The 23,305-nt window shown below is 34.7% G+C and overlaps 1 protein-coding gene across 2 annotated transcripts; it reads right to left on the bottom strand.

Moving 5' to 3' along the window:
- Positions 1-14,358: 14,358 nt before the first annotated feature.
- LOC125659557 (uncharacterized) lies at positions 14,359-18,173 on the bottom strand. 2 transcript variants are annotated; one of them, XM_048891274.2, is made up of 4 exons: positions 18,057-18,173; positions 16,898-17,011; positions 15,887-15,965; positions 14,359-14,507 (listed from the first exon to the last, which is right to left on the bottom strand). In XM_048891274.2, exons 1-4 carry the CDS (start codon positions 18,139-18,141, stop codon positions 14,450-14,452), a joined length of 336 nt encoding a protein of 111 aa, XP_048747231.2. In that variant the 5' UTR covers positions 18,142-18,173; the 3' UTR covers positions 14,359-14,449. The 2 variants fall into 2 exon arrangements, 1 of the variants encoding a protein (XP_048747231.2); XR_007364115.2 differs by lacking the exon at positions 15,887-15,965 and having other exon boundaries at positions 18,057-18,167.
- Positions 18,174-23,305: the final 5,132 nt, after the last annotated feature.

Genomic DNA, 23,305 nt, shown 5'->3' with positions numbered 1-23,305 from the left:
TACCACGACATCGTATAAACCTGTTTGGAAAAGGACAGAGGAGTTTTCTAGTATGTTGATATTTATAAGTATAGGTACAATAATTTATAGGTATCACTTTTATCAGCATTTATAATATACATTCTAAAATACTTACTCCTCTCGCAGCAACCCCAATGGCCGTATTTGTAATCACACTCATATCCATCGCAACAAGGTTTTGAGTTATGACATGTTTTAATTCCATAATGGCACCCACCACTGGGAATACCTAAAACCATAAACATATTTAACTAATACATTATTTCCTGTATAAGCAATGCATGGACTTGTATTGCTTTCATTTCAAGGTAACATAGAGAGCACACATAGTCTGGTTTGAATTTGGGGATAACAACTTAATGTATTGATAGTGTAATAAACGTTATAAAGACCTCGAAAGTTTTCGCCAAAATATTCAACAGTAATCATTTTGAAAATAATTATTCTTGTAAATTCAACTTGTGTTGTATAAAATGCGGACTAGTTGATCCTAGGACTAATTGATCAATCTAGAAAGCAACATGCATGTGCAACAATTTTAAGTGGTACACCCGTCATATAGTATATACAATTTAGTTGATTTAAACCAAAAGACATCGATCAGCGCATGTTAAAGAGTATTTTGTAAAATAGATTTTCTCCTTCGCCATGGAAATAAATAAAATTTGGAAATTTTCAGTGATTTGTTTTACAATATCAAGAGTTAGAATATAAAGTATAATAACTCACGAATTGAAATATGCCATTGTTGGAATAAATAAAAAAAATAAACCGGTAATCCCAGATAGATATATTTATCTTAACGGATGACAGGACAACCAGACAAACGAGGAGTGTCAGAACAGTACAACTAGTAGTTTTCCCATTTTGATTCTAGACGATGCAGATAACATCTGATCGACTAAATGTCTTTATCTACTATCTGAGTCCCTATATCCACCAATCAATGTGATTGAAAAGTTATTTTCTTGTCTAACTTTTATCAATTGTCAATCAAACAAGATACATTAAATACCATAGAAAAATGAATAACAATTAAGTTACCTAATAAGTATCCGTTATTAAGTTAGTTTTGAAGATAGTTTTCATCCCTTTATTTATATTTGCTGTCATTACTTTCGAATTCTTCAAATGAGGGAATAAAATGACATTTTACTACGGCATTGATTCTTCTTAAGACATAATTCCATATGATTCAATTGCAATTTCCCATACCCCATTGTAACATTGAATATTACAACTATAAACAACAAAATGTAATTCAACTTCATAAACCACATGTTTTATAACGACAAAAATGTACCATCCACATTCGGTGGATATCGTCTATCCTTAATATACAAATTACTCTAAAGCTCACGTGAACTTTCCTAATAAAATTTCGTTTCTTGTATGTCTGTAAAAATGTTCAAAATTTCGATTTCTTCAGAAGAACACTGTGCTCTTTTCAGTTGAAAGTTTAAATTTCTTTCCAAAGGAATAGGGCTGAAAAAACGTTGAAATGCAGTTGGGTACTAGAACCCGTCTGAAGACTGATGAATTGATTGCATATTGTTTAACTGGAGCATTTTTCACCCACTTCTGAAGATGTACTAAAACAGAATAGTCATGTTTTCGTATAGGCTGTATGTACACTGTAAGGAAGATTGGGGTTTGTTAGAACCATAATAGACATCGACTGTGACAATATGTTTTATAGGCTATACGCGGGTATGTTAAGGTAGGTCATGCTTCATTTATGCACGTATACTGCATACTTTTTAAAATCTGTCTTACACAGAGAGAAGGAGCTTCTAACTCTTAAAAACTGTTTTGGTTGTTTACATGAGAACATTTTCTATCATAACAACATGACAAACATGTGCTTCCATATGGCGTCTTTGCATGACTTTTATAAATAGATCATGGATGTACCTTGATAGAAAATGTAAAAGTAGCACACTACCCCAAGATTTAAATATTGGTCTAACTGGCGATAATGACGGTAAACCACTCATAGTATATCAGAATTACTGATAGAATCCTACCACTTTCAATAAGAAATAATTATTAAACATTTAAACACAAAACCATCTAGCCCATGTTTTAAATTTTGCACTGATGCTATGCAGTTTTCTTTAAAGGTTTTCTTAACAAACGATTCTATCAGTAATTGCCGTGTACATTAGTTTATGACCTTTCACACGGTGTATAAAAAGTCTCTAAAAGTATGTGGCCTAATGTGCTACTTTTGCAGTTTTATTTCAGTGTGTGACAGAGGAAAATCGGATCGACATGCTAAATGGAACATTTTCCACGTTAAACAAAATTGTCAATGAATAAATGAATGATATCAACATACCTTCTTAATATCAATACATTCTCTGCGTTTCACATCTATATTCCATATATCCCATGTCATATATTTCAAATACACATTTTGTCGATATTTGCATGTCACACATAAATAAATTCCTTACATGTGTCAACGTCACTCGATGTATCGTCATGCCTTCATCAGTTTACTTCCATATTGATCAGACAGAAATTACACAACAGCAGTATAGCATTTTAAATTTCGTTGGATCTTTGTAGCTGCATGGTTTATTTTATGCAGAAATAAAACTTAAATAAAAATAAAATCGGAATTTAATATATAGTTAGTGATATACTTATTTCAATTATGACGTCACATTGTTTTGCGGATTTTATCCCAGTAAAGATTTTCATAACCTGCCATATCGTACTCACGTATGTACACTTTAAGGAAGATTAAAGTTCGTTCTAACCATGACCCCTGGTACTTGAGAAGAACTAGAGCGGATTTAAATTGATACGAAATATTCTATACACAGCAATCATTGTCCCCTTTATATTTACTGATTTTCCTTAATCGTAGGTGGATACACAGCGGTGGGATTCATTGAATGATTCAATTAATACAATGACACTATTTTGCTGGAAACAGTTCCCTAGTTTTTCTTGGCAGACAGCATAATGAGGCCTTTTCTGAATTATCTTAAAAGCATCACTTACCGCCCTTAACAATGCAATATTTTCATTTTGGTTAGCTTTCCATTCCTATTGTTTATAACTGGCAAAATCCTACATTTTTACGAAAGTTTGGAGAGGTAGTCCTTGCTAGGGGAATATGTTGCGCAGGCGTGTTGGATGCTGTTTTCCTATCTTTCTTGTATTGCTGAAAGCTGAAGACAACGAACAGTGATCAATCTCATAACTCCTTTAAGTAATACAAAATAGATCGTTAGGGAAACACGGACCCCCGGACACACCAGAGTTGGAAGCAAGTGCCTAGGAAGAGTAAGCATCCCCTGTCGGCCTGTCAAATCCGCTGTGAGCCCTATATCCTGATCATATCAACGGAGTTATTCGTAGTCAAAATCAAGAACGGTCTAACAATCGGTATGAAACAAGTCAGACAGCATTTAGCCCAATGATAGGTTGTATTGACGAACAAGATCGTTATAATGACCAAAGGATATGCGAAATGCTGACTTTAATTGAGACTGTTGAAACCCCTGTATCATCAATTTCTTTGTCAGTAGTTTGCATCGATTTAAAAACTGACCATACGCAGAACAACCTCTTGCGTATCGAATCAGTTGAGAGATATAAACAACATCTGCAAGTGATAATGGAATATTGCTACATAAATATGGAAAGTTGGCAATGGAGAAGCTGACATCAGTCTGTTTGTCATACAGTGGTGTTGTCAGATTACCGTTGATGTCTAGTTTCAATAAAATATCTAAGTATGAACCAGAAATGGACGAATCTATGGTGTATTTTATTTCGAGCTCACCAGGATATATCGAATCGACATATGAATGAAATTATTATTGTCAATAGACAAAAAGTCCTCGATATATCTAAATGTTGAATTGAAGGCCACAGCAGGAGATTTTGTTTTTCTGACAAAGATTCTTGGATAAATTCTGCTTTATATCAATAGAAAAACAGGCCAAGAAATAAAATAGCACAATTGGTGCCCATAGGAATTCCAACACAGTGTTGGAACACCTAGTCACCAAAGACCAAGGATATATTGTCAGTGATGAACTCATGTTTTTAAAATTTCAACTTCAGAGTACTTGTGTATGGAATCAGGGTATTGTTTAGCAAAGAATTTCTTTTGGATGACTGATCATTGGATATGAATATTTGCATTATCCATTTTTGTTGAAGAAGCAACTGTATATGATGTCAAAATGTCTAGTCCCAGCTGTTAATATTTTCGTAAGGAGCAAAGATAGGGGCTTGGTAGAACACTTACTGGATTCAGCAATGTGGCATTGTTTATATGGGATTTTATGTAGTTCTGGAATTTAGTATAGGTATGGTAGCTCATATTCATTATACCCATTGACTGGGATATTAAATGGTTCTAAAACTGAAACATGGTTTTAAAGAATTTCATCTTTTGAAAGGGCAGTTGGAGTATAACTACGTTTACCAAAAGTGGAATTAATGTCAAGTCGTTTGCAATACAGTTGTAATAGTGAGCCGTACAAACAAAGACAATGTTGTCACAAGCTTTGTCATCTGGAACCAAAACATGTTCCTCATACTGATAATGAATTGAATTTCAATTTCAATGTTCCGGTCTAAATGGGTCATTATGTATTTTGATAAGGATTTGATGTAAATTATATGATGGAAAAAAAATAAGGTAAATTGAAAATCAACAGCCCAATACATTTATTTAAGCATTCTTGTTGTATAATCATGTAGGTTATCATATATGTTACGTTAGGAAATAAGATGACAGATATATAACCTATTTATTATTTGGTAATTCCAAAAACAGTGACAAGTAAACTGAAAACAACAGAAACAAACGGTAGTTAATTTAATTTTATAACAATACCCCCCCCCCCTAGTGCCAACATCCGAGGAAGTAATAAATTAGCTAGTTTATGGCTAATGGTTACTTTTTCTTGTCTGAGTGATTAAGATTCTCATTCTTTTTTAATTCCTTAATGGCACAGGCAGAAACACTGAAAATTCCAATGTTTTTAACTTCTAGATTCACAAATCACATTTAAGTCACTGGGTCATAACTTTGACAATTGAACTTAAATTTGAAAGATATATTATTAATTCACTGTCGCGGTTGTCTAGAGGTAGAGCGTTTGCCCCACAAGCTGAAGGCGGGGATTCGAATCTCGACCCGAATCTCGACCCGGACAGACCTAAGTCGTTAAAACAGGTAGTGTCAGTTCCATCGCCAAACGCTCAGCATCAAATGTGAATGTCACGGGTCCTCGAAGATGACCTTAAAAATGGATGCCCCGTGTTACAGTAGGTGTGATACGCTGATGAACCCCCACTGCTCAATGGCCGTAATCGCCGAGGATAGTCCTAAATTTTAAGCACTTCACCGGTATTGGTGACGCCTCCATAAAAGTGAAATATTCTAAAGAGGGACGTTAAACATGATACAATCTAACAATTAATTAATCATACTAGTATTGTGCTTGATATGAACTTCACTTGATTATGATAAACTTCCAGAAACGTCTTCAAACCGTTTGCAATTGTTTACTGTTTCTTATTTCAATCCCCAATTTTTGAATCAGTTTTTCCACTTCTTCGCTGGATAATTTGGCTCGATTTTACAAGATGGGCATCTTGAATGCTTTGATATGAACCGATTCGTAAAACGCAATTCACTTAATATCAAAAGTATCGATTCTGTAGAAGAAATGTTTCGGATAAAGCCATATTATACCATCAACTTTCCTCTCTCTTTGCAATATGCAAAAATTTGAATTTTTTAAATTTACAATTTGAATCTAAATTTTATTATTTGTGATGCTGAACATTAACCTTCAAAATGGACATAAGCAGTGTCTTCCCCAGTCTAGCACTGATTTTGGATATAACTGTTTCTAACTGCAATCTTGATATTTTCTATATGTTGCAAATTTCAATGTGAATTTTACATGTATTGGCACCCTACTCTGGGGCCGAAATTTACAAATGAAAAATCATTTGGAAATAACGAACTGATTGATTGATTGAATATTTTTAACGTCTCTGTTGCAGGATGGTCGCCAGGCATTGAAATAGCTAGACGAAGTTTTACTGTTTATACTGTTTTAATACATTCGAGTTAAACACAAATGTTCATCAGCCTTTTCTGTACTTCAAAAAGGAGTCAAATGAAGGAGGGATCTGTAACGATAAAATTTGTAAAAACAATTTAGATACAGATATATTGTTACAATACACATCCAACACTAACTTTGCTTCACTTTACTTTACACAGACTACATTTTGCTGCAGGCACATTTTACACATTGCATTTTACTGCATACTTCACTATACTATACTATACTTAATAGCATTTTACTGCATATACACATTACACACTGTATTTTATTGCATATACACTTCACATACTGCAGTTTACTGCATATACACTATACTCTACTAAATAGCATTTTACTCCGTACTCTGGGCGTTTCCCTATACTCTGGCATGAACGGTACACCGTACATTTACGTTTAGGAAAATACGTATACATTTGAAACAAGATAGAAGATGAATGTATTATATACTCATAGGAGTAAAGTCTAATATAAATGGTAAAGAATTTTGCACGTTGGCCATTATAGGAATAAATGTGGAATAAAATATTGAAGAAATGAGTAATCTTACCTCAGAAGTAGTGGACTCTGGTCACAAGGTATTAAAACTTGATGACTATTACTAGATGAAATTCATGAACATCAATACGGATAAACACGTCAACACCCGGCAATTGCTACACTCAAACTAAATGCTCGAGATTTAAATGTACAAGAATACCTGGTGAACGATTCGCATAATATGGAAACACATTGAGGTATTTGACTATTGAAAAGGATGAAGATTTTAACATCTATGGAGCTATAATCGGGAAATATATACATTAATTGTGACAGTCTCTCTCTTGAGAATCTTTCACTCATATGTAAACGACACAATTGTCGGTGAAGGGGCTGCACAATTTAATCTTATGTTTGACGCTTTCAGCCTTTAAGCAAGAGGATATCTTTATTGTGCCACATCTGCTATGACAAGGGGCCTCCGTTTTTGCGGTCTCATCCGAAGGACGGCCCTATTTAGTCGCCTTTTACGACAAGCATGGGGTACTGAAGACCTATTCTAACCCAGATGAGCGCAACAAATATCAAATTAAAAATGCCCAAACGCTACATACATCATCGTACAGTGCTACCTCGATATGCTAGATAGTATTTCCAACTTTTGTTTAGAATATCTTTGGGCAATAATGAAAGGTGAAGATAATTAATAGTGATCAATCTCATAACTCCTATACGCAATACAAAATAGATTGTTGGGCAAATACGGACCTCTGGACACATCAGAGGTGGGATCATGTCCCTAGGAGGAGTAAACATCCCCTGTCGACCGGTCACATCCGCTGTGAGCCCTATATCCTGATCAGGTAAACGTAGTCATCCGTAGTCAAAATCAGTGTGTCATGAACGGCTTAACAATTCATATGAAACATGTCAGGCAGCATTTGACCAAATGATGGGTTGTATTGACGAACTAGATCGTTATAACGACCATAGAATTTCCGAAAAGCGGACTTTGATCGAGACTATTGAAACTGACTATACCCAGAACAAGCTCTTGCATATCGAATCAGTTGAGACATATAAACACCATATACGGGTGATAATGGAATATTGCTACATAAATGTGGGAAGTTGACGATAGAGAAGCTGAAATCATCCCGTTTGTCATACAGTTGAGTTGTTAGTTTGCCGTTAATGTCTACTTTCAATAAAATATCTAAGTATGAAGCAGAAGTGGACGACTCTGTGGTGTCCTTTATTTCGAGCTCACAGGGATATATCAAATCGACATATGGTTGAAAGATATCATTGTTAATAGACAAAACGTCATCGATATATCTAAAAGTCGAATTGAAGGTCACAGCGAGAGATTTTTTCTTCTCACGTAGAAGTTTTTAAATAAATTCTGCTTCATATGAATATAAAAACAGGTCAGCTAACACAGGAGCACACTTCGTGTCCATGGGAATTCCAACAGACTGTTGGAAGACCTGATCACCAAAGACCACGAAAATATTGTCAAAGAGGAACTCTAGCATATTTTTTATTTCAACTTCAGAGTACTTGTGCGTGGAATCAGAGTGGTGTTTAACAAAGTAAGTTTTTGAATGACTGATCACTAGATAAGAATATTTCCGTTTTCCGTTTTTGTTGAAGAAGCAAATGTCTATGATGTCAAAAAGTCTAGTCTTTAATTTATCGTGAGGAATGGTCGTGTATAGTGTTGAAAAGTCATAGGTTTTAATGCTATTGATTTGGGAAAAATTCTGTGATTTCAAGTTTACTAAAAGTTGTTTAAATTTTTTTAGAATCCACATTTGATTAACACCACTTCTGGCATATGTAGTCGCACAGTAAGTTTGAAGTTTCTCCTTCACAGCTGTTAACATTTTCGTGAGGAGCAAAGATAGGGCTTGGTAGAGCACTTACTGGATCCAGCAATGTATCTTTGTAAGTTTTTTATGTAGTTTAGGAATCCATTTTAGGTACGGTAACTCATATTCATTTGACCCATTGACTGGAATATTAAATGTGTCTAAAATTGAAACATGGTTTTGAAGAATTTCGTCTTTTGAAAGGGCAGTTGATATATATTTTGAGAATTGCTGAGTGATGCTATTTGCAATCGATAATGTTGATATAGGGCTCACGGCGGGTGTGACCAGTCGACAGGGGATGCTTACTTCTCCTAGGCACCTGATCCCACTTATGGTGTGTCCAGGGGTCCGAGTTTGCCTAACCATCTATTTTGTATTGCTTGTAGGAGTTAAGAGATTGATCACTGTGCGCTATCTTCACCTTTCATTTTTCATAATGTTGAATGCAATAGGTTCGAACATAATTTCAGAAGGTGCAATAGCAGTGAGCCTTACTAAAGGTGATCTGGTTAAATTAGAGAAGCGATATGAACATTTCATGAATGAGGATGTGTACAACGCCACCTGTGTCAGGACAGGAAAACTCTCCATGATGCCAAGATATTTAATCTACGTCATCCCAACTACTGACGAACGAGCTCGTGATACCTTAATGAGTTTCTAAATTTAAGGCATAGTATAGACCTTGCAATTTTTGCTAGGCAGTGGCTCCGATCCCTTTCGCTAATATTCACATGAAAGATGTAAGTAACAAACCAGAATCCTTGACTAGCAAGATGAGGTCAATATTACTATAATACCGGTATATCTTTGATAATTAGATCCTTTTATTTTACAGGGCATGTTAGCTGTTGGATTATGCAAAGATCCTAGTGTTTTTCCAACCTATAATTGTGTTCAGCATGAACATGTAGTCGCCTCTTACGAGAAGCAAGGATTACTGATGACCTAGTCTAATCCGGTTCCCCACTAGACTTTTATAAATGAATGCACTTGAAAGCATATATAGATGCCGTGAAATAAATGTTCATTTCATTTTGTTGTAGACAAAATAGTGATAATGCAGTCGCCAAGTTGTTATCCAAAGCTTCATCTAAATCTCCAAAGAAAGATAAATAGCATACATCGTATACTTAACAGATGAGCGCTTTGTCCCTTTCCTTTCCTAAAGTAAAGTTTTATTTTTGAGAATTACGTAGTAATCTAATTACTAAACATCTTGTTTTACAATTACTTTTAAACAGCTCTGCAATTTGGAATGATTTAGATTCCTTGGACGAATTTGGCTCCACTTTTTTGGCACGATGATTTTGGCTATATTTAGCTCTAAAACTTCATAGTTATTTCGGAATTCAAACATTTCGGTTGTACAACACTGAAGAGACATTATTTGTCGAAATACGCATCTGGTGCATCAAAATTGGTACCGTATAAGTTTTACATTATGACCCTTGAGTCGAGGCCTCTGCTGGTGGACTGTTAGTCTCCGAGGGTCTCTACAGCCCAGTAATTAAGTACTCCGTTACTAGCTTGAAAATACGGATGTATATTTAATTGCTGTTATAAAATTTAGAAATTAATTTCAAAATTAAGGATTATCTCCCTCATGCATACCTCTTATCATTGGACGAATTTGGCTCCACTTTTTGGCACGCTGATATTGGCTATATTTAGCTCTAAAACTTCATAGTTATTTCGGATTTCAAACATTTCGGTTGAGCATCACTGAAGAGACATTATTTGTCGAAATACGCATCTGGTGCATCAAAATTGGTACCGTATAAGTTTTACATTAGAACTAATACAATGGAAACATAGGTAAAGATTTCGAAATGGTCACGTATTTTGTTTCCTTCATTTAAATGAATCTTCGTCAACGTACAGATACGTTTTACTGAAGAGAATGCATGTTTATTCATTTTGATGCTTAAATTGCATCGGCAAATGTGCATGTTCAGTTTTTCGTTTTGCTTTTTTAAAAACATCAGTCATATTTTACTGAAAATGAAGAAAGTCCAGAAATTAAAATTCACAATCCCTTGATAACACTACATTTTAAATTGAATATTCCGTTCGAAACAGGCAATGTTATAAGGTGTTAAATCACAAAGTATAGTGCTTTGCTCAGATAAACATCCATGTGGGGCCCAGTATGGTTTTCTCGCTAAGAGAGGGTTTCCATAATATGAATTTTTTTAAAAGACAACTTTGGTCCAGTATAAATACTATCAGATTACAAATTTGGTGTATGAGGAACAGTCGTTTAATTGATAGTGGGAGAGGGCGCGAACTATAGCAAGGTATGTATGGAAACAAATCAGGTTTGTAATATGATATGTAGAATATCTTTATCTCAATATTTTCCCTTTGAGGGTCATTGACCATTGCATATATGGGCCAAGTAACCATGATGAGAAACTCTCATTAAACTAAGACAATTAAAATTCAATGAGTAGTTCAAACAAGAGAAGTCTAACAATTTCAGTATGTTGGGTCATTGACCTGTATGGGCCAAGCAAACACGATAATACATTCAAATTCAACTACGACATATGAAAACTCAACAAATGGCTTCATGTAAAATAACATCTCAAAACAAAAGAAGTTTGACAATACCAATTTACTATACCTCCCATAAAGAATCAATAGAAAGACAGTATCTGATTGGCCGAGAAGATCAGGTGACCGTCGTGTTTGTCCGGTAACCAAACGTCGTATTCCACCCCTTCGGACATTCCTTGTTTCACTTTCGTAACCAGTTAAATGAACAAAGCCGAGTGTTCAAACATAAATTTAACGTCAAGACGTTAAGGTAGACGAAGTTTATTGTGACGTCACAATAAGACCGAGTCCTTGTACATACATAGTTCGTAAGGCACAAAATATACGGGTCTCTGATACACCAGGGTTTGGTTGATACATATATACGCTAGTAAATCAGCAATCAGCATTCAAGGAGAATGGAAATACAAAAACTAGTTATCATATCACTGTATTTTGTTGTTTGTACCTTCTAATACGTTGACGACGTGGTGTTACGGTTAGGGCAATTTCAGCTCTTTACGAGGTATAGATGATTCGACTCTAATTTCAAATGCAGTTTTGTAGTCTTGCTTTATGTTGGTATAATAAAGAATGCAATGCATAAATGTTCGAGAGATATGAAGAGTTATTCACCTAAGAAAAATAAAATTCCCTGAGGACAACACTCGCGGGGAATATGATTTTTCTTAGGTGAATAAATCTTCATATCTCACTCACTATCATGCAATAAATGTTTATACAGTAGCGGAAAAAAGAAAGTGCATTATCTAATATATGAAAAAATATAAAGTAACAATGAACAATGAACAAATTTAATTTTTGCAATACTGTTAACAAATGTATTCGCTACAACATTTCATAATCCATTAATGTTAGCGTCGAATAACGCCAATATCAGCACACCCAAAAGACACTGGTAATCGAACTTGAATTAACAAAGTTAACGCGTATGACCACCATTTGCATTCACGCATGCCTGACTACGCCGAATATCCCAGCCAATGGGTCAAATGAATATGAGTTACCTTACTGGATTCCTAAACTGCATACAAACCCTTACAAAAATACATTGCTTGATCCAGTAAGTGCTCTACCAAACCCCTATCTTTGCTCCTCACGAAAATATTAACAGCTGTGAAGGAGATACTTCAATCTTGCTGAACAACTACATATGCCAGAAGTGGCATTAATCAAATGTGAATTCTAAAAATTTCCAAGAACTTTTAGTAAACTTGGAATCGCAAGACTTTTCCCAAATCAATAACATCAAAACCTATGACTTTTCAACACTATACACGACCATTTCTCACGATAAATTGAAGACTAGACTTTTTGACATCATACAGAGTTGCTTCTTCAACAAAAATGGAAAAAGGAAATATTCGTATTTAGTGATCAGTCATCCAAAAACTTACTTTGTTAAACACCACTCTGATTCCACGCACAAATACTCTCAAATTGAATTAAAAATATGTTAGAGTTCCTCATTGACAATATCTTTGTGGTCTTTGGTGATCAGGTCTTCCAACAGTCTGTTGGAATTCTCCTGGGCACGAAGTGTGCTCCTTTGCTAGCTGACCTGTTTTTATATTCAGATGAAGCAGAATTTATTCAAAAACTTATGCGCAAGAAGAGGAAATTTCTTGCTGTGGCCTTCAATTCGACATTTAGATATATCGACGAGGTTTTGTCTATTAACAATGATCACCTTCATTCATATGTCGATTCCATATATCCCTGTAAGCTCGAAATAAAAGACACCACACGGTCGTCCATTTCGGCTTCATACTTAAATATTTGATTGAAAGTACACATTAACGGAAAACTGACAACTCAACTGTATGACAAACGGGATGATTTATATAGCAATATTCCATTATCACCTGCATATGGTGTTTATATATCTCAACTGATTCGATACGCAAGACCTTCTTCTGCGTATAGTCAGTTTTTAAATCGAGGCAAGCTACCGACAAACAAGTTGATGGTACAGGGGTTTCAACAGTCTCCATTAAAGTCAGTATTTCGCAAATTCTATGGTCGTTATAACGATCTAGTTCGTCAATACAATCTATCATTGGGGCAAATGCTGTCTGACATGTTTCATACCCATTGTTAGGCCGTTGTTGGCACATCTATTTTGACTACGGATAACTCCGTTTACCTGATCAGGATATAAGGCCCACGGTGGGTGTGACCGGTCGACAGAGGATACTTACTCCTCCTAGGCACCTAATCCCACCTCTGGTGTGTCCAGGGGTCCGTGTTTGCCTAACTATCTATTTTGTATTGCTTATATCAGTTATGAGACTGATCACTCTTCGTTATATTCACCTTTCATAGATCATATTGAACATCAAAGTTCTTATCAACGTCCGTGGCCATGTTATACTCGTATTTCAATTTTACTGTCAATTCTAGTCATTGTTATAAAGCATTTCAAGTTATGAGATTGATTGCTGTTGGTGTAGTGTTGCACAATTTTGTTTAGAGTTACCCTCTTTGTACATTGTTCCGGGTATGTATTCCTTCCCGGTTCATTTTTTATTTTGTTTACATGAGGAGGATAGGAGACCATTTTGGTTGATGGTTTTGTAGTTTCTGCTTGTTCCAAGCATTGCGTATGCCTTGTGGGTACACTCCTGCACCATATGTAAGTAAACTAAGCATTCATATATATTTTCCTAAAGTACTCTCTATAACATGTTCACATATTATGACTGTTTTGACAGACTTAATTTTTGGCACGTGTCCATGTCTTAAAACATTGCTATGTATCGAGTCATGTTTAGTAAATTCAGTGCTACAGTTCATTTCATACTAGGATAGGTTTATCATATCTTGATGTATATTAAATGGGTTATAAGGCATTGTAAAGTTTTATTATGATTGTAAATTCTATATTTATCCTCAGTTAATTTAGGTATATGCTGCATGCAGCTCAATAGTGCATATAATATTCTTGTGATAGCTTAAGTCAGTTTCTGATTTAATTTTAATTTCAGAATTTTGACATGTATTTGACCTACTAAATTGTTACCTTTTCAAGTCTGTCCTATTTGTCTACAATTGATGTCTTGCTTAAAGTTAGGGTCATTGTTTACCTTTTAACTGTACTATGAACTTTTTGTAAATTTGTTTTTTCATTATTTTCAGTCTCTTACCACATGCACGTTCAATCATTCACTTAATAAAAGTGACCCACTTTGACAGTGTTGACTACTGAATTGGTAGACTATCTGCACAGAGGCAGAATAGTTCGTTATCTTCGCCTTTCATCCAACTCCACATAGTGATAAAAATGTAGTCCATACCAATATATCTGGAAATGTACACAAGACTTTATTTCTTTGCAGGAAAATGACTCAAATCACAAATTTAACGTTAAATCAAGAAAAGCTGTTTGTTGCATCGTCATTTCCCGATGATCTGGCGCCATTGTCTCAGTATTAACCACCAGTACCACCATACACTGAACAAAGAAAAATCATAGATGTGATAATGAAAGGTGAAGATAACGAAGAGTGATCAATCTCATAACTCATATAAGCAAAACAAAATAGAGAGTTGGGCGAACACGGACACCTGGACATACTAGAGGTGGTATCAGGTGCTTAGGAGTAGGACTAAAATTCGTTAAGATCTCCGTAATGGTGCAAATGCGGGAGTGTTTCACCCCGAAACATATTCGATCAGTATAAACATTAGCTGACTTTCTTGTCGTAAATAAAAGGATATTCTATGTTTCTTAGTGAATATATAAATTTACAACCTGCAATTTACGATTTGTGAGGCGCTATTTGATATAATATAATTTCTCGGTTCATATGTGTGCCCCATGTTTGGTATATTGAAGTTTCAACTTCCGATTGTTAATTTATTTGCATATGCCATATGAGTTAGCATATATATATATATATATATATATATATATATATATATATATATATCGATGGACGAGTAGAGAGGAGAAAGCTATTTCGCCGGTATTGAAATAGTTTAAATTTGATAGAAAGTTAACAAACGAACAGCAGAGTGTAAATTTATTCTGCAACCATACCGATTTGTACTATTTCCTTTCACGAAATTGACACCTGTGACCTAGATTGTTCTGGAGAGCTGATATATTTATTTCATTAACACCTGTGACTGAGACCTCATGTTACTTTTAGTAGAAAGAATTCGTGATGGTTTCATCATTGTCTTTCAAGATTGTACTGGAAAATTCAATGTTATTATAAATACACTAAAATTCTTATGATAAATAGAACCGCCGCGATGGTCTAGAGGTTAGAGTGTTCGCCCCGCATACAGAAGGCCAGGGTTCAAATCCTGGCCACAAAAGACCTAAGTCGTTAAAATTGGTAGTGATAATTCCATCGCAAAACGCTCGGCATCAGGTGTGAATGTCACTGGTCCTCGGAAATGACCTTAAAACGGATGTCCCGTATAAGAGTAGGTGTGGAACGCTAAAGAACCCTCACTGCTCAATGGCTGTAAGCGTCGAGGAAATGCCCAACTTTGAAGATTTTCACCGGTCTTAGTGACGTCTCCATATGAGTGAAAAATTCTCAGGAGAGACATTAGATAAGATACAATCAATCAATATGATAAATAGAAGTTCTGGTTAGACACTTCTTATGCATTTCGATTTTTTATTTGTATTTCTAAATTACTATTTTTGTGTGTGTATATTCTGTTCGGATTTATTGTGCAACTACCGTAAGTTAGAGGATCTCCGTGACCGAGTGGTTAAGAGTATTACGCTCAAAATAACACGGCCTCTCATCTCTGGTGGGCGCGGGTTCGAATCCCGCTCGCGCTGGTAAGTGATAAAGTGACCCAGTTTACTTTTGGAAGGTCGGTGGTCTCTTCCCATTGTACATTGTATCTGGGTTCTCTCCAATAACACCTGGGCGCCACCAGATAACTGAAAAAGTGCTAAGTGTGATGGAAAACAGCAAAACAAACTGTATTTAAAGTTAGTATTTTGCTTTAGTTACAATTTTCTATCAATTAATAATTGTAAATAAATATTATCAAATGTTTAATTGCCTTTTGTAATTACATTCTGCTGCACTATATAAAGGTTTGTTTTGACCTTTAACAACATGATTTTCCTCTCTTTGTCGGGATGGCCCGAGTGACTACATTTTTACGCTGATTGTCAATATGTATAACTCGCGATAACTAGCATGGCGGAGCAGACGAAGAAATTTGCATGCTGTACATGATATTTGATGAAAAACATCTTTATTAGATAGGCCCGAACACGAAGTTGTTACTCCTTTTGGTGTAAAAAACATTTGGGACTAATACACGGGCCTTATCGGTTATTCTTAAAATCATTTTGCACCATTTCGCAATATATTGCTACCATTATTGTTAAAGAAATAAGAAAATGAGGTAATCTGTATAAATTAACCACGGCATCGTATAAACTTGTTTGGAAAAGGTCAGTGGAGTCTTCTAGTATGTTGATATTTATAACTATAGTTACATTAGTTTATATGAAAGATAACGAACAGTGATTAATATTACAATTCCTATAAGCAATACAAAGTAGATAGTTAGGCAAACACGGACCTCTGGACACACCAGGGGTGCGATCAGGTTCCTTGGAGGAGTACGCATCTCCTGTCGACCGGTCAAACCCGCCGTGAGCCCTATATCCTGATCAGGTAAACGGATTTATCCATAGTCAAAATCAGTGTGCCAAGAACATATATATACATTCTAAAATACTTACTCCATACGCAGCAACCCCAATGACCATATTTGTTAATATTTATAATTATAGTTACAATAGGTTATAGGTATCACTTTTGTCAACATTTACAGTATACATTCTACAATACTTACTCCTTTCGCAGCAACCCCAATGGCCGTATTTGTAATCACACTCATATCCATTGCAACAAGGTTTCGAATCATGACATCTTTTATGTCCATAATGGCACCCACCACTGGGAATACCTAAAACCATGAACATAATTAACTAACACTTTATTTCTTGTATAAGGAATGAATACACTTGTGCTGCTTTTATTTCAAAGATACCATAAAGAGTACACAGAGAGTGGTTTGAATTTAGGGACAACAACTTAATTCATTGATAGTGTAATAAAAATCATAAAGACTCCGAAAGTAAGTTTTCGCAAAAGTATTCAACAGTAATCATTTTGAAAATAATAATTTTTGTAACTTCAACTTGTCATAAACCTAGGACTAATTGATCAATCTAGAAAGCAACATGCGTGTGCAACATTTTTAATTGGTACACCCGTCATATAGTATATACAATTTAGTTGATTTAGACCAAAAGACATCGATCAACTCATGTTAAAGAATACTTTGTCAAATAGATGCTCTTCTCCCTCAAGGAAATAAATAAAATTATGAAATTGTCAGTGGTTTGTTTTGCGATATAAAGAATTCGATTATAAAGTATATTATCATACTTTCATGTAAAATACTCGAATGTGATTGGTCGAGAAACATTTGGAAAAACACATTGTTACCCTCTGAGAACAGAAAGCAAGAGCTCCAGGCTGATATTATTTAGCAACGGGTAACAGTACTTGACAACGGGCGATATTATAAAAAAAAAAACATCACATGCCTCAAATTTATGCGCATACGGTTCGCTGTAGATTGTTAGACGACGTCCTTTGAGGGTTTGTAATAAAAACGAATACCCGCATCGATATACAAAATATCGCATGCCAGTCATTGATCAAATGTAAACAGACGTAAGTCCTCAATGACCCTTCTGCTTTGTTGTTTATATAACATTCAGTATAATAAAACAAATATTGCATGTAGTTGAGGGTAACATTGAAAATTTTCACCTCGAGAAAACCATTGTCAACCGAATCTTATATATAAACTCAACTACATGCACTATTTATATAATAACACACGAATTGAAATTTGACATTGTTTTAATAATTAAAAAAATATACCGGTACTACCAGATAAATAAATTTCGAGGAGAGAAGATGAGTTATAATAATCTTACCCGATGACAGCGCAACCAGACAGACGAGGAGAGTCAGAACAAGTAGTAGTTTTCCCATTTTGATTCTAGACGTTGCAGGTAACATCTGATCGACTGAATGCCTTTATATACAATCTGAGTCACTATATCCACCAAGCAATGTGATTGAAATGTTATTCCCTTGTCTAACTTTTATCAATTGTCAATCAAAAGAGTTACATTAAATATCCCATTAAATGAATAACAATTAAGTTACTTAATCAGTATCCCTTATTAAGTTAGTTTTGAAGATGGTTTTCATTCCCTTATTTATATTTGCTGTCAATACTTTCGAATTCTTCAAATGGGGGAATAAAATGACATTTTACTACGCCATTGATTCTTCTGAAGATATAGTTCCATATGATTCAATTGCAATTTCCCATACCCCATTGTAACATTGAATATTACAACTATAAACAACAAAATGTAATTCAACTACATAAACCACATGTTTTATAACGACAAAAATGTACCATCCACATTCGGTGGATATCGTTTATCCTTAATATACAAATTACTCTAAAGCTAACGTGAACTTTCCTAAGAAAATTTCGTTTCTTGTTTGTCTGAAAAGTTTCAAAATTTCCATTTCTTTAAAAGAACACTGTGCTAAATTCAAGGAATCTTTTCAGCTGAAAGTCTAAATTTCTTCACAAAATAAATAAGATTGAAAACTCGTTGAAATGCAGTTGGGTACTAAAACGCATCTGAAGATTGATGAATTGATTGCATATTGTTTAACTGAAGCATTTTTCACTCACTTCTGAAGATGTACTAAAACAGAATAGTCATGTTTTTGTATAGGCTGTATGTACATTGTAAGGAAGATTGGGGTTGTTAGAACCATAATAGTCATCGAATGTGTCAACATGTTTTATAGGCTATATGTACACTTTAAGGATGATTAAAGTTCGTTCGAACCATGACCCATGATACTTAAGAATGACTAGAACGGGTTTAAATTGATACGAAAGTTTCTATGCACAGAAATTATTGTCCCCTTAATATATACTGTTTTCCTTAATCTTAGGTAGATATTTTTGCTCTTTGTGTCAATGGACGAAAACATGTATCAGATAATAAAACCAGCCGTTTTGATAAGAGGTCCAAGTGTTATGAGCTTAGGTCGGGCTTAAAAAAGCTAAGGGGTCAAATACACAGAGGTGGGATTCATTGAATGATTCAATAAATACAATGAAACTATTTTGTTGGAAGCAGTTCCTTAGTGTTTGGTGGCAGACAACATAATGAGGCCTTTTCTGAATTGTCTTAAAGGCATCACTTACCGCCCTCAACAAGGACGATATTTTCATTGTGGTTAGTCTTCCATTCTAATAGTTTATGACTTGCAAAATGCTAGATCTTTAAAAAAAATTGTAGAGATAGTCCTTGCTGGGGGAATCAATTGTACAGTCGTGCTGGATGCTGTTTTCCTATCTTGCTTGTATTGCTGATAGCTGAGGAAACCGAACAGTGATCAATCTCATAACTCCTATTAGTAATACAAAACAGATCTTTAGGGAAACACGGACCCCCGGATACACACGAGAGATGGGATCAGGTGCCTAAGAAGCGTAAACATCCCCTGTCGGCCGGTCATATCCATCGTGAGCCCTATATCATGATCAGATGGACAGAGTTATTAGTAGTCAAAATCAAGAATGGTCTATCAATCGGTATGAAACAAGTCAGACAACATTTAACCCAGTGATAAGTTGTATTAACGAACTGAATCGTTATAATGACCAATACAATTACAAAATGCTGACTTTAATCGATACTGTTGAAACCCCGATACCATCAATTTCTTTGTCAGTAGTTAAATCGCTTTAAAAACTTACTATACGCATAACAAGATCTTGAGTATCGAATCAGTTAAGAGATATAAACACCATATGCAAGTGATAATGCGATATTGCTACATAAATATGGGAAGTTTACGATGGAGAAGCTGAAATCATCCCGTTTGTCATACAATGGCGTTGTCAGTTTGCCGTTAATGTCTAGTTTCAATAAAATATCTAAATAGGAATCGGAAGTGGACGACTGGATCCAATGTCTCTGTTTTTGTGTAGTTTTGGAGTCTTGTATTGGTATGGTATCTCATATTCATTGTACCCATTGACTGGGATATTAAATGTGTCTAAAACTCAAACAAGGTTTTGAAGAAAGGGCAGTTGGAGTATAAGTACATTTACCAAAAGTGGAATTAATGTCAAGTTCGTTTAAAATACAGCTGTAATAAGGAGTCTTAGAAATAAAGACAATGTTTTTACAAGCTTTGTCAGCAGGAACAAAACATATTCCTCATACTGATGATGAATTAAATTTCAATTTCAATGTTCCGGTCTTTTTGGGTCATTATGTATTTTGATAAGGATTTGATGTAAATTATATGAAGAAGAAAATAAGGGGAATTAAATATTAACAGTCCAACACATTTATTGAATCATTATTTTTGTATAATCATGTAGGTTATCATAGATCTTAATATAGGAAATAAGATGACAGATATTTTTTGTGAAAATTCCCTTGGCCTTCAATGTGACACTACATGGAATGAATTAATTTTGACTCCACTTTTCTGGCACGCTGTTTATGGCTATAATAGCTCTAAAACTTCATTGTTATTTCGGATTTCAAACATTTCGGTTGAGCATCACTGAAGAGACTTTATTTGTCGAAATGTGCATCTGGTGCATCAAAATTGGTACCGTATAAGTTTTACATATATAACCTATCTATTGATGGGTAATTCCAAAAGCCTTTGAACAGTGACAGGTAAACTGAAAACAACAGAAACAAACGGTAGTTAATTTAATTTTACAACAATGGCCCCCTATTGCCTACATCCGAGGAAGTCATAAAATTGATAGTTTATGGCTATTGGTTATAGTTTCTTGTCTGTCTGATAAAGAGATTTATACTTTTTTAATTCTTTAATGACACAGACAGAAGCACTGAAAATCAAGAATATCGCATTCCACTGAATTCAAAAACTGACCAGATGCAGAACAATCTATTGCGTATCGAATCTTGAAAATACGGACGTATATTTAATTGCCGTTATAAAATTTTGAATTTCATTTCAAAATTAAGGATTATCTCTCTCACGCATAGCTCTTATCCTTAGACGAATTTGACTCCACTTTTTTGGCACACTGTTTTTTGCCCTATAATAGCTCTAAAACTTCATTATTATTTCGGATTTCAAACAATTTTGGTTGAGCATCACTGAAGAGACATTATTTGTCGAAATGCGCATCTTGTGCATCAAAATTGGTACCGTTTAAGTTTTACATTATGACCACTGGGTCAAGGCCTCTGCTAGTGGACTGTTGGTCCCCAAGGGTCTCTACAGCCCAGTAGCTAAGTACTTCGTTACTAGCTTGAACATACGGATATATATTTAATTGCTGTTATAAAATTTAGAAATTCATTTCAAAATTAAGGAATATCTCCCTCACGTATAGCTCTTATCCTTCAACGAATTTGACTTTTTTGGCACACTGTTTCTGCCCTATAATAGCTCTAAAACTTCATTGTTATTTCGGATTTCAAACATTTTGGTTGAGCATCACTGAAGAAACATTATTTGTCGAAATGCGCATCTAGTGCATGAAAATTGGTACCGATTAAGTTTTACATTAAGAGATATAAACACAGGTGATAATGGAATATTGCTATATAAATTTGGGAAGTTGACTATGGAGAAGCTGAAATCATTCCGTTTGTCATACAGTTGAGTTGTCAGTTTGCTGTCTATGTTTACTTTCAATAAAAATATCTAAGTATGAAACAGAAGTGGACGACCAGATGGTATCTTTTATTTCGAGCTCACAGGGATATACCGAATCGACATATGAATGAAATTATCATTGTCAATAGACAGAACCTCAACGATATATCTAAATGTCGAATTAAAGGTCACAGCAAGAGATTTTTTCTTCTCACGTAGAGGTCTTGAATAAATCCTGCTTTATATCAATATAAAAACAGGCCAGGTATCAAAGGAGCACAATTCGTGCCCATGGGAATTCCAACATACCTTTAGAAGACCTGATGACCAAAGACCAAGAAGATATTGTCATTGTTATATATGATGAACTCTAGCATATTTTTTTTTAGAACTTCAGAGTAGTTGTGCATGGAATCAGGGTGGTGTTTAACAAAGTATTTTTAGGTGACTAATCACTAGATAGGAATATCTTCGTTTTCCATTTTTGTTGAAGAAGCAACTGTCTATGATGTGAAAAAGTATAATCTCTAATTTATCATGAGGAATGGTCTTGTAGAGTGAAAAGTCATAGGTTTTAATGTTATCGATTTGGGAGGCGTTTTGCGATTTCAAGTTTACTAAAAGTTCTTTAGGATGTTTTTAGAATATACATTCGACTTACATCACTTCTGGCATATGTATTCGCACAGTAAGTTTGAAGTTTCTCCTTCACAGCTGTTAATATTTTCGTGAGGAGCAAAGATATGAGCTTGGTAGAGAACTTACTGGATCCAGCAATGTATCTTTCTCTGTAAGGGATTTTATGTAGTTTAGGAATCCATTTTAGGTATGGTAACTCACATTCATTCCACCCATTGACTGGGGTATTAATGGTGTAATAAACTGAAACGTGATATAGAAAAAAATTCGAAAATTACCAAAAGTGGAATTAATGCCAAGTTCGTTTAAAATACAGCTGTACTAATGAGCCTTAGAAACAAAGACAATTTTTTTTACAAGCTTTGTCAACTGGAACCAAAACATATTCCTCATACTGATGATGAATTGAATTTCAAATTCAATGTTCCGGTCTTATTAGGTCATTATGTATTTTGATAAGGATTTGATGTAAATTATATGAAGAAGAAACAATTGAAGTGAATTAAACATTAACAGTCCAATACATTTATTGAAGTATTGTTGTTGCATATTCCTGTAGGCTAGAATAGATCATAGATCATAATATAGGAAATAAGATGACAGATATATAACCTATCTATCATTAGGTAATTTTAAAAACCTTTGGATAGTGACAGGTAAACTGAAAACAACAGAAACAAACGGTAGTTAAATTCAATTTTACAACAATGGCCCTCTACTGCCAACATAGGAGGAAGTCATAAAAGAGCTAATCTATGGCTAATAGTAATTTTTCTTGTTTTTCTGGTAAAGAGTTTTATTCATTTTGAATTCCTTAATGACACAGACAAAAACACTAAAAGTCAAGAAT

This window comes from Ostrea edulis, chromosome 9 (assembly GCF_947568905.1).
Source record: "Ostrea edulis chromosome 9, xbOstEdul1.1, whole genome shotgun sequence".
Lineage (NCBI taxonomy): Eukaryota > Metazoa > Mollusca > Bivalvia > Ostreida > Ostreidae > Ostrea > Ostrea edulis.
Note: the sequence above shows the minus strand (reverse complement) of the source record. Positions and strands in the feature narration are given on the sequence as shown.